Source organism: Copidosoma floridanum, unplaced genomic scaffold (genome assembly GCF_036245765.1).
Source record: "Copidosoma floridanum isolate Cflo_tuat_1 unplaced genomic scaffold, Cflo_Japanese_pri ptg000012l, whole genome shotgun sequence".
Classification (NCBI taxonomy): domain Eukaryota; kingdom Metazoa; phylum Arthropoda; class Insecta; order Hymenoptera; family Encyrtidae; genus Copidosoma; species Copidosoma floridanum.
In genome coordinates this window covers 1785337-1798498 of record NW_028321889.1, presented here as the reverse complement: position 1 = coordinate 1798498, position 13162 = coordinate 1785337, and the positions used below count along the sequence as shown (strand labels likewise).

General features: G+C 34.6%; 1 protein-coding gene across 4 annotated transcripts in view; it reads left to right on the top strand.

Moving 5' to 3' along the window:
* LOC106645527 (uncharacterized) overlaps window positions 1-12667 on the top strand; it is a 207548-nt gene extending 194881 nt beyond the window's left edge. The window contains exons 7-10 of one of the 4 annotated variants that reach the window (XM_089590543.1): window positions 11588-11665; window positions 11760-11897; window positions 11998-12084; window positions 12160-12667. In XM_089590543.1, the coding sequence (XP_089446669.1) occupies window positions 11588-11665; window positions 11760-11897; window positions 11998-12084; window positions 12160-12650 (794 nt within the window). In that variant the 3' untranslated portion in view covers window positions 12651-12667. Of the gene's footprint in view, window positions 1-262; window positions 323-401; window positions 465-1377; window positions 1991-6086; window positions 6599-8784; window positions 8872-8971; window positions 9086-10096; window positions 10801-11587; window positions 11666-11759; window positions 11898-11997; window positions 12085-12159 lie in introns of those variants that run through there. The other 3 variants (XM_089590542.1, XM_089590544.1, XM_089590546.1) reach the window with 3 other exon arrangements.
* The last annotated feature ends 495 nt before the right edge of the window (window positions 12668-13162 follow it).

Here is a 13162-nt window from a genome sequence, read left to right as displayed (position 1 = left end):
CAAAATAAATTTGTAATTTTTTATCTAAAAAAAAAAAATTCATACATGTTCAATGCACGAGTAAACAATCACTTATGGGCTAGATAATATTTTATCAATATTTATTTATTTACTTTTAGTGTAGTACAATATTTACATATTTTCAGTTCACTTTTTTTAGCGGAATGCCGGTTTGGTAGAAATAATTTTTTTCGTAAGCATGTCAACAAAACAATAAAATGACAATATCATAACGTTGACGAAATGAAAACTTACATTTCAGAGAACCATATCGGTTTGCCAGCAGAAAAAATGCGTCGAGAGTCAGTGATAAAAATGTTAGGTAATATACATATTATAATTTTAATGTAAATAGCGTAATGTTTGAAAACTGATTAACATGAGAATTATTTTAATTTCAGACAATAAACTATTAAAAACAGCAATTAAAAGCAAAGATAATGGATCGACGGAAAGATACAATTGTGAGTATTATTTTTTTAATATTGAAAAATTTTACAAAAAATACTCTGTACTCAATTTATCTAACAATTTATTAGATATCTTTTTAAAATAATTTATCAAGAATATTTTGGATATTTAATATCAAATGATTGTTGCAGTACAAAAAAACATTTTTTGCATTATAAATAAAAATAAAATTTTTCTGGCATTGTCAATTATTAGCTAATATTATTAACAAAGCCTTAATTTTTGAAGCGATTTGGAAATGATGTCGATTGGGCAAAAAAAAATTAGTAAATTAAATACTTCCGATACGTATTCTGTCGATATCTTCCTTTAAATATTATAAAAATGATTTTTCATATAATTTAATAGCCCTAATTTTTGTAACTTTATCCATCAAATTACACTGCGTTAGCATTAAGTTATGACGATGTTGTTATGATTGTGCGTAGTTCATAAGAATGTGCCTTATGAAATTTATAAGCAACGTTAATTTTTCTCACTCATTTATAAAAATTTACTATTTAACATACTTATCCCTGAATCCTATCAAACATTCAGTGTATTGATCAGGGTTGTAGATAATCTTATTAAATCTCAATTCAATTACACTTAAACAAAGAATGAAATTTAATTGATTTAATAAAAGTTTCAAACTTAATCGTTATCTGAAATATGAACCAATGAAAAATTGAATTGCATTTTTTATCATTAAAATATAATATTTATTGTTTGTAAACCATGCAAAAGACGCACTGTTTTTCAAGTTTCAAGAAAAAGTCGAATAAAAGTGAAAAAAAGTGTTATTTATGGCATTACATTTTATTATTGTTACATCATGGTAATATATTTTACCAAACAATTAAACTTAATTCTTTATAAAAAAAAAGAGACTGTCCCAACGCTCTAAAACTTGAAACCCGCCTACAGGTCCCCCGGAGTTGATCCTCCTGCACTGTCCCCAGTGCAACGAAGCGTTCGAGAAGCCAGCCCGCAAACGCCTGATAATCTGCGAGCGCTGCTCAAGTCCCTACCAGCTCCAGTGCGCCAAATGCCGTAAAATATTCCGCAAGTACATGACCCTGTACTGCCACATAAAGGCCATTTGCGGCAACACCAATCCCGACGTCGTTCCCAAAGACGGGCGCGTCGACTGTTCCGAGTGCGGTACCAAGTTCTCGAGTTACGAGAACCTGAAGCGCCACAAGCGTCTCACCTGCCAGAAACAAGCAGTATTCAAGTGCGGCGCGTGCACCTTCGTTAGCAAGTACAAGGCGTCGCTCGAGCTGCACGAGCGCACCCAGCACTGCAGCGTCAGTACCGAGTTCAGGTGCAAGTGGTGCTTCAAGAACTACCGGCACGCCCAGACCCTCAAGCGACACGTCAATTACAACTGCGGCAAGGAAAAGTCCTTTCTGTGCGGCCATTGCGACTACAAGTGTTACCTAAAGTACCAACTGAGAACCCACATGAAGACCAAGCACGACAGGTTGTTTTGCTACAAAGGAGTGACGCCACCCTCGCACGAGCACTAAAGACTCGGGGAGAGACTGTTTTTTTTTTTTTTTGTTTTTTTTACTCTTGTCTATTGTTACCCACCACACACACACCATTGCCTCGTATAGCGAAATCATTGAGTCTGATTCTAATATAATATTATACGTACATATAATATAATATAATATGCTAAGCAATAATGAGTAATAATAGTGGTAGTAGTAGTAGTAGTAGTATTTTGTAACATGCATCAATTTGTCGATAAGTATTTTTAACTGGCTATAGTGTGTACTGATGATGATAAAGATGCTGTTGCTGCGATAATTTGTTCATTATTTATTTATTTATTTAGAATATTTCGGTGATCTGAGGTTTGGACACCACTACTATTTTATTGATCTTTACATACTTTAAAAAAATAATTTATTTTTATTAAAATGCATCATTCTTTTTTTTTTTTTTCATAATCTAGTGTCATTTTTACTGGAAACACTATCATTTTTTTTATCTCTATCCTTCACGAAAAATTATCGTGAGATTCACTTAATTATGTGTGGAGATTTATTTTCAAATATTTTTCCAAGATGTGTTCATACATGTATTTTGTTTTAAAAAAATACAATACCTAATTTTTGCTGGAATTTTTTTACACTTGCCATATTAATGGTAATAAAAAAATATTACACGTAATTTTCAGAAAAAAAAAATTGTACTGCTAAGTATTTGCGAATGTATTACGACGCAGCCTTGTCGACGATCAGTGTTCAGTAACTATATTAATCACAGCGAGCAACGCAACCCGCAATGAACTCTGTATAAGCAATACATATACCGATCGCAATAAACGATAACGTTTTTTCGATAATTATACACAAATTTTGCTAGCGCGTTTGGACGAGGCATATTATATACACCTATGTCTATATATGCAAATGTATTTGGTATATAACCAGCGTTTTTCATAATCATACAATGTACCAATTGTAGTTCTTACACAGTTTTTTAGACCTTATTACATGGGCAGTCGGATCGATGCTTTTGCATTTTTTTGTATCTGATGTATGGATCATGAATATCAATAAAACAAACGAATCGATTTATCGAATGTGAAATCTTGTAATTTAATAAAAGTTTTTAAAATCATACTGTAGAAATTTGCTAGTAAATATTTTATTGTAGATTCAAAAAACATTTCCAACCGTCACTTACTTACGTCATTCGTGTCTTGCAGGATACGCACCATTCGTCCAAAATACAGCTCACATGGGAAACGAAACAAGCTTTACCAACCAGTCGACCCCACCCGGCAACTCAAGTAAGTATACCTTTTGCGTTGATCATTTGTTATCTCTCAGCCGCACATTTCAGCGATCGATCCTGTCTCGTTACAGAATCACGCCAAGGGAAGATCTGGTGGAGGTGTTTCTACTGCAGTTACCAGACAACCACAAAGTACACGCTCATTCGGCATGTAAAGCTCAGGCATACTCAGCATCACGTGGACGATTACTACAGTTGTGCGAATTGTGGCTTGAAACTCAAAACTCGCGACAATTTGAACAAACATCAGCGATACGTCTGCAGCAATAGGGAACTGCTCAAGTGTCAGCACTGCGCTTTTACCACGAAATACGCGTTTTCTCTGAAAAAACACATCTCGACGTTTCATATGTAGGGATTTTTTTTAAATAACCCACTGAAAAGATCGACAAGTCAAGAAATAAAGTACTTTTATTTTCTTTTGTCAACTCAGTTGTTTACATTTTAATCGTTTGGCGTGGTAAGATTAAGTTTATTTAATTATTTTATTTGGACGGTTCTCAACCAGTCCATAATGTGTGTCATTCAAGGTATTATAGAAATAAAGCTAGTTCATCTATTGATCCAATCACATTTATTTTATTAATTCGATGTATTTCCGTAACCCAATTGACTTTTATTAATTCACACAATGACTTTTTTGTACTATTTTAAATCCAGCAAATTATATTTTTTTGTTTGCAGATTATAACGAGTTCATGAGACGAAACGTTGTTAATAAAAGTTGCCAGGACTGTGGAAAACGTTTAAGAGTTACAGATTATTGGCAGATCACATATTGTTTGAGTACGATGGTAGTTACTTGTATGCAAATTGGCTCCCTTAACAAGTATGCTTGTTGCCAGGTCTAAATATTGAGTAAAAAATTTTTAAACAGTTTTTTAAATAAAATTTCTAGTATTTGTTATACCTCGAATTTTTTTTTTTTTTTCAGGTTTTTGGAGAATTTTGAAAAATCTAAAGTAACGAGCTATTTTTCTTTAAAGTAGATATTTTTAAAGATATTAATTATTAAAAGTTCGAAAAAAAGGAAAAAAAACTAGTCTTAACCCTAAAAATATTTAGTTATTTCATTACAACCTCATGTTTTTAAACTCTGTTTTGGGCAATTTTGAGCTACGGGAATGTACATCTATTTATGAACGAGAGCACTGGGTATTACACGGTACACATTTCAAAAACTTGAAGAGTACCTAAAACAGGGTTCAAAAACAAAGAGTAGCAATGAAGTAAAGGACCTAATATACTTTAGGACTTCGTTAAGAAATGTTTTTTTTTTTTTATTTTGGCAGTACTGAAATTTTTGGTTTTTCATATTATATTCTAAAGTCGAAAATGGCCATTTTCGCTCTTTTCGAACTTCAAATAATTAATATCTGAAACGATTAACTTTAGAAGAAAAAATACAAGAGACCTTTTTGGTCCTAAATTTTCTTAATAACCTTGGAAATTTTCCATGCATGGTTAAAAATTTTTGCAATTCATTAAAAAAAATTGTTTTACAGTTTCCTCCCGCTTTTTCGACCTATCAACATGCAGATTTGTTTTTAAGAGATCATTTTGTATATGAGTATGCAAAAGTCCAACTTTTTGCTAGAAACTTCTGTGTATTTTTGTGCTGACAGTCTTTCAGGCGTGTATTTTTTCAGAATGAAAATAAAAGGATAGGACGTTGGTTTTTCAGTTGAGAATACGTACCACACAAAGACCTTTTTTTGAATTTCTAGTTCTGTCTGCGTCCTGGGGATGATCCAATTACGTACACTACTATAATTTGTAACGATATTCAACGATCACTTAATTTCTTTTTCTTTGTCAAGACTCAATAAACAAATAAAAACTATTTCTTACAATTATTCACAGACCAACACACGCTCCAGTATCAAAAAATCTCGCTCCTTTCACCAAAAACTCACGTAACAACAATCAATAAAAATAAAAATAACCACCCCACATGTCATCCTGAGATCCTGAAAAAAAAAAAAAAAAAAAAGAAAGAAAAAAAAAGATTAAAAAAATTTTCCTGTTCCAGGCTTGCGTTTGCTGAGAATTGGCTTCAAGTACACCGAGTGTGGCCTCGCGCCCATATTACCGACACCAAAGTCACTCTTCTACCCGAAAAACCGTGCCTACCTGGCGCGCGAGTACTCGTGCGAGCACTGCGACTACCGAGGTAGGACGCGCTCGCACCTCATCAGTCACATGCGCCGCCACGAGCAGCCGAACACTGCCGTCCGATTTTTCTGTCCCAACTGTCCGGCTCATTACAAGTTCAAGTGCAATCTCAATAGACACATGCAGCGTCAGTGCGCGACCACCATGAAGCAGCCGTGATAACGCAGTTTTCGAGCGTACATCGATGATTTTTCGCGAATTTAACACGTGGTCTTTCAATAAAAATACACTATACTGTTTGCATACCATATAATATATACACACTCGAAAAAATGTACAGGTTTTCCAGTCATTTTATGTACATACGTATACCATAAGAATATATCTCACTGGTGTTGGTTTCACATCTTTTTATACAATAAAAAGTAATTAGCAAACCTCTAGGTTATTTTGCACGTTAAACGAATTTATTCTTCATTCCGTCCTTTTACTATCACTGAAATCAATCATTTTTTTCTTCTTTAATTTTTGATGATTGCAAGTAAAACAATTTACTCTACAAACTCTCGAAGATTTTTTTATTTTTATTGTTGTTTTTTTTTTTTTTTTTTTTCACCACAATTTAATTAGCCCTCAAATCAAGGAGATCGCAATTGTCTCGAGAACCTTATAATAGACAGGCCCCGACCCCCTGTTTTTGTTCGCAGGCAAGTCGAGCCGGTTGAGCATGATATCCCTGCTGCGGCGCAACTTCAAGCAGTTCGGCAAAAAACCCCGGCCTCTGACCCGCAGCCGGAGCGACCAGCGCCAGCGCATTCACCTCCAAGGGAGGTCCGAGCTGGAGATCGAGCGCATCGACGAGGACGATGTCTCCTCCGAGTCCCGGGACAGTCTTGTGTTCCCTGCCTCGTTGGGCCTCGTCTCCCGGCAGTACCTCGAGCAGCAGCAACTACTGCAACGCCAACAGCAACAGCAGCTGCAACAGGATCAGGAGCAGCAGCAAAAGCAAGAACCAAGCCAGTCGAGGGAGTTCAGGTGCAGGTTTTGCGGCAAGGGCTACAGGTGGAAGAGCACCATGAGGAGGCACGAGGTTCTGGAGTGTGGCAACAAGCCGCCCTCCTTTCAGTGCCCCCAGTGCCCCTACAAGGCCAGACAGAGGGGTAATCTCACGGTGCACTTCAAGCGACACCATCAGCCCGAGTGAAGCTCCACTTCGTCCCTTCCGCGTATATTATACACAAACACCGTTGTTTGCTGCCTTTGATTGCGTGCTAGGTAATTTAAATCTTTTTTTTTTTTTAGACCCACGATTTTTTTCAATACATTCCAGCGAATAAGGGGAACTCGATCATTCTAGGTACTGTATAGATTAAATGTACGCTTTGAGATTATTGTGCGTGAGCGAACGCTGTGGTTTTTTTTAACACTTTTATTCACGTGATGCCTTTCAAAGAAACTTGTTATCACGTGGTGTACTCGGCTCAAAGGTATTTGGCCGATAAAACTTTTTATGAAAAAATTGATTTTTTTTTTGTTTTCTTTGAGATTGGAAAGAAAATACTCAAAACTATGTACTATCGTAATATTTATGAAACGATAAACTTTTTACTTAATAATATTTATTAGTGGTAAGAAAAAAACGTAATGAGTACTTACACGTACGATGTTTAAGTTTTTTATACGAAATTTAGGTATACTGAGAGACGTATAGTTTTGTATTAAGACGATCTTTTAATTTATATTTTTTTACGGTGTTATTTACAAACCTGGAGGTGGTTATTAGTCGATAAGGTACTATTCAAATTTTTTTTTTTTAAATGACAAACAAATATTCAGTATTTTATATAAAAATATAACCCTGCACAACAATTTTGGTGATGAACTTATTATTTCAATTGGTTTATTAATTTTTTTTTTTTTTTTTTTTTTTATAGCACAGCAAATAATTTTTTTTACTGTACAATATGATTTTAAGTATTATTTTCAAAAAAACATTCCAGAAAAAAATTATTTTGTTAAGTTTCATGTTGTTACTAGAAAAAAAATTTGTTGAGAAACAAACATTTTGATTAACTATGTATGCTTAAAGCAAAAAAAAATTGCAACATCAGTGCCTTCAAAATTAAACACCAACAATCATACGAATGATTCCTGTGAACGTCTTTGATACGTAACTATATGCATTTACGCATCAGAATTTAACTGTAAGGAGGTAAATTTTGTGAAAAATTTTTTAATGTGTATTACATCACATGAACATTCCATTTAATGAATAATTTAATTTTTAGAGCTAAGGATGCTAACTTGCGATATTTTATAAACATTTATTAGTTTAAGGGTATTTAAAAATTTTTATTTTTTTATCAAATATTGCGTCAAATAATATTTATAATAGATAATTTTTTCAACTCAGACATTCCTGTTTTTTTGCAATCAAAGTACTTACAACCCGTACTTAACTCATACACCATTATAATTATGAAACAAATGTATCTTTGTTTTAATTATAATTTGATACAAACAACGTACCATAGATTAGGATAAAATATTTACCTATCATAAGATTATTATTAATGCAAAGGAATAATGAAATCTTGCAGGTGAATGGTTTTGTTAATAGGTATTTTTGTAATTGTTCGGTAGAATTAACATTTTATACTCAAAGAGGATCGTGGAGTTGGTCAATAAATATATTTTCATACGTATTTAAATGATGTATTCAACTGTATACTTAAAACAAATGGGTGAAATACATTTTACCAAACTATGTACAAGGTACTTAACTATTAAAATATTTTATAAATTATCAATCGTTGTGATTTATTTCTCCTGAATAGTTATACCTCATTAAAATCTTTATTTTGTACTGTCAATAATCATGTACATTTTTTTTTTCAGTTCAATAAAAACCCTTGACTAATGTTCGATATTATTTTTAGGTGCTGAGCGATGAACTGTCGTGAACAATTGAAGGATGTAATAGTTACAACTATATTATATCAATAATATAATCGATGATAAAGTATTCATGTAAAATTAAGTTCGACAATATGTTATTTTTAAGGACAATGTAAAATCAAAACAAAATCACACATACTTTTCCCAGATTAGTATTATTAAGACTCGTAAAAAAATAAAATATATGTTACACGCTTGTCACATGCTTTTTACTCACTTATTCGTTTAAAAGTTTGAATGTTTATTTTTATTTTAATCATCACAAAAAGAAAAGTTATGTAAACTTGAATCATTTTCTGTCTCTTCCGTGCAAATACTTAATGCCCTGCTATAAACGTGTGCAACCTTTTACGAATAACATAAGTACGAAATTGTTTAAAAGATGCTCCAATCCAAACGTTTAATGTGCCTCCTAAATTATTTACATTCGAATGCTATCATTTGCAGGTTTACTAAATCCTGTTAAGTATCACATTGGGAAGAAAAATCAAAAAAAGAGACTCGATGCCAAAATAATACCCGTTATGACCATAGGTGAGTTTTGCATTTTCGACTACAATTAAATATAAAATTTAAGTTTCGTGATGAATTAAGAAAAAAAAAAAAAAAAAAAAAAAAAACATATATATTACAGGTGAAGATCTGAAAGTGACTTCGGAAGTGCACTATATCAAAGTAGAACCGACTTACTACTCGTCGGATACAGATGACGACCACAATTATTCTGCTGAAGTCCAATTGACCCCTGGTACGTATAGTCTCGTATTTTCGAAGGAGGTTTTGTACCCCAAAAAATTACCACAAATTGATACAATATAATATATTTAACGATACTCATCAAGAGAAAAAAAAATCTTATCGTTAAGTATTTCACATTTTATTTTCATTATTTTAAGTATATGTCACTCGTGATAGTTATTTACGTAACAAGTGCGAAAAAGACGATTTCCCGCACGAGTAGTGATTGACTCACACGAGTAGCCAGAGTTGACGGGAACGAGTACCAGTTGAGCACACGAGTGTGATCGCAAGGCACGAGTTCGGGTTTGCCGCACACTATGCGAGAAAATCGATTTTCTACGCCAAAAATAGTGCGGAAAACACCTATTTTCCGCACACAATTCCGAAATAGTAGTTTTCCTACGAGTTTGAAAAGTCTCTGTTTGCGAACCGAGAGGTTTGCGGCCCGAGCCGAAGGCGAGGGACGTAACGAGGTTCGTAAAGGAGACTTTTCGAACGAGTTCCGGAAAACTGCTTTTTCGCCCGAGGAAGTAACAGCCTCCCAAAACCACCCGAGGACGGAAAAAATTGTTACATATTATTTAACCACGTTTCATCATTACGAGTACTACTAACGAGAAATTAAGAAGTGTGCTGGTATCCCTTTCAAAATAAATATTTAACTATCTTTTTGTATAAGAAAAAAAAAATCCCTTCACTTGGATAAGGTTTTTTTTTTTATTAGTATTTAAAAGTGCAATATTTTGATGCAATATAGTTTTTGCCATGTTTCCGCAAAAAATTTTCTAATTAAAGATTTTTCATTTTCAAGTTAATAAAAAAATGTTTTTATGATAAAAAAAAATCATCTTACCTACGCAGGCTACATGATAAATTGAATGAAGAAAATATTTTTATAGAAATAAACATAAAACTTGATAAAATGAAAACTCCTATAGTACGAAACCTCCGTGAGTCCCGCCGTAGTGTCTATATCATTAAATAAATAAATGAACGGAAAAAAAACTCCCCGTTGTAGCTGACGCCTGCTTTGAGTTGACCTACTGCGCCGCCTGCGGCAAACGCGAGCCCATAACCGGATCGAAGCTAAAGCAGCGTCTGACCCAGTGCGACGCGTGCCTAGCCAACCTGGAGTTCCAATGTGCTCGTTGTTTCAAGATTTACAAGCGCCTCAAGTCCCTGCGCTTCCATCAACGCCACGACTGCAACAAAGAGCCGACTTTCGCCTGCGGCTGTTGCAACTACAAGACCACTCGGAAGGCTAGCCTACAGACGCACATAAAGTGCAAGCACAGCGTCGTCAAGGCCGTGCACAAGTGCAGCAAGTGCGGCAAGTGCTACAAGCACCGGTTCCACATGCTGGGCCACGAGAAGCACTGCGGCGAGGCCCTCATCAAGTGCGATTTGTGCGAGTACCGCAGCAACAGGCCGAGCAATCTCAGGCTCCACTTTCGCAACATACACACGGACCCCAACACCATAGACTTTTACGAGTGCCAAAGGTGCGGAAAAGCATACAAGCACTCCAAGAGTTATCACAAGCACAAGCTCGTCTGCGGTCGTGATATCAGGTACAACTGCGCCCACTGCGACTATTACACCGGCAGCAAGTTCACGCTTTTGGTCCATCTCAGCCAGACTCACAGGGAGGAGGTTTTCCCACATGGTAGACCCACCGGAAAGAAAAACGACAGGACGCCCAAGTAGGCGTTTGTCTTTGCGAACAAATTGCTCGTTTTATTTTCTTTTACTCGTATACACATTTTTGGACGAATTCAAAAGTATTTTTTTTTTTCCAAGAACTTTATTTTTAATTTAACTCGAAGACTTGTCCATGTCACGTGGATGTATTGTTGAGTTTTAGTGGCAGATTTTTTTTTCCCCCCCTTACATTTTGATTTATAAACCTATTGCCACGACAATGTATTTAGTTTAATTTGCGGATATTGCGTTTACTCGCTAGAGTGACGTTTTTTGTTTATTTTTAATGTAATATTCCATGTTAATTGATAACGAAAGAGAAATAATGTAATTATATGTATATTATTTATCTACACAACAATAAATATATTTTACAACGGTACAATTTCTGTGCGTATTTAAAAAATATGTCCTGTAATTTTGTGTTTTGTTTTTTTTTCTGTATTATTTTATATTAAAATTTCGTATGTCGTTTCAGGTGAAATTTCGTCAACGGAAACGAATTTTTGTGGGCCCGAAAAAGAAGAAAAAAACTCAAGATCAATTTTTTTCAAGCATACACATATCATGTATACTGTTATTTTTGTATGATTTAAATTTTGTTTCGTTTGGAAGCATCACATTGCGTACCTCAAAGAAACATTTGAGAATCTGTTTCAATAAAATACTTTACTATTTGTTTTTTTTTTGTTTGTTTTTCAATTCATTCTTGTGCTTTACTAACACTCTTGCATGCACTCGAAAATAAATACAGCAGTAATTCAATTATTAAATATAAATGTGTAAAAATTTCTAAATAATTTTATAGGTTTGACCTTCGAAGTTCAGCCCTTACTGAAAATTCGTGAAATCCGCTCGCTCAGCTCGTTCGAGGATTCTTGCTTGGGTAACAGCACTATTTATTTTTTTCTTCAATTATTAGCTCTGCATATTGAAAAAATCTGTATTAATAAGAGCCTCGTTTTTTCGTTCGTTGTCAGATGGCGAAAAAACTAGGATCAGGAAGAAAAATCCCAAGTACCTTGACTACTTCGCCGAGGACGAAACAGAGACTGAACTCGAGATGGAAGACCAATCATTTGATCCAAATCTCAATCAACGACAGTCAAATCCACCAAGTTTGTACAAATTACAATATATTATCACGCCAAAGTGGTTCACGTGATTTTTTATTAAAAAAAAAAATAATAATAATAAATAAATCATAATAATTTGCAGACACGAGTATTGAAAACAATTCTCAGGTAAAAACCAGTCGGCCGAGTAGCTCTTCCATCCGCGACCTCAACTCCATCCGAGACCTAAGTAAAAAAATTTTATTTAAAGAAAAAATCCCCTGACCAAATCTTGAACGTCACTACAATTTGCACTTGATTTCAGAAAAATTCATTTGCCTGTACTGCAAATCCTGCAAATTGTCCTACCCCTACGAGACAACCGAGCGTTTCAAGGAGCCACCCAAAGATTGTCCCAGCTGCAAAGTCAGCTTAGTGTACCAGTGCCTCGCCTGTCCCGAAAAAACCTACCGCGTGATAACTTCGGCCTACCGCCACGTGAAGCAGGAGTGCCAGGACCCGTTGTTCTTCTACTGCAGCTTTTGCTCGTATCACACGCATCGCAAGTACCGCATCGAGAGCCACATTGCGCATCACCACCAGGAGAGGGACGAGCGTACAGTGACAACCGAAACTCGTCCCGAGCAGGTCAAGATCAGTAGTAGCGTCAGTGTCAGCAGCAGCGTCAAGCACTTGAAAAGCTGGAAACGCGCTAAAAAGTGCAAAAAGTGCGGAAGTAGATTCAAGACCCTTGTGAGGTATACCAAGCACGTGCTCAGGTGTAACAAAGAGCCTGAAGTCTTGTTTATCGAGTGAACCGTGGAATTTTTACAATTGATTTCATTTTAATTTTTTTTTTTTTTATATATATATATATAAATTTTTTGAGTACCACTGTTCACTGATTTTATTTTATCAATTAAATTAAGATTTCTACAATATTAGATTATTCATAGGCTTAGGAATGTGGCAAATGAAATAATAAATTACATATATATTGTATGAATTACATGCATATTCTTGGGGAAGTGTAAGAAAAAAAAAAAAAAAAAAAAAAAGAAAAAAAATTATTTAGATCAACGTTTTGTGAAACAAAGTGTGGTTTGGTGTGGATACATAAATAAATAAATAAATAAATATGTATAAATGCAGATCTACGAGAATATTGTAAATTATTCCTCCTAAACCTTAACTCGTTCAAATAAATGACAGCTTTCTAGTCAGCTGCTGCATCACAACGAAAATACAATATAAATAATATACCTTTGAAACTACAACCCAAACAATTTTTTTTTTTTTTTTTTTTTTTAATAAACTTGTACAGAGAA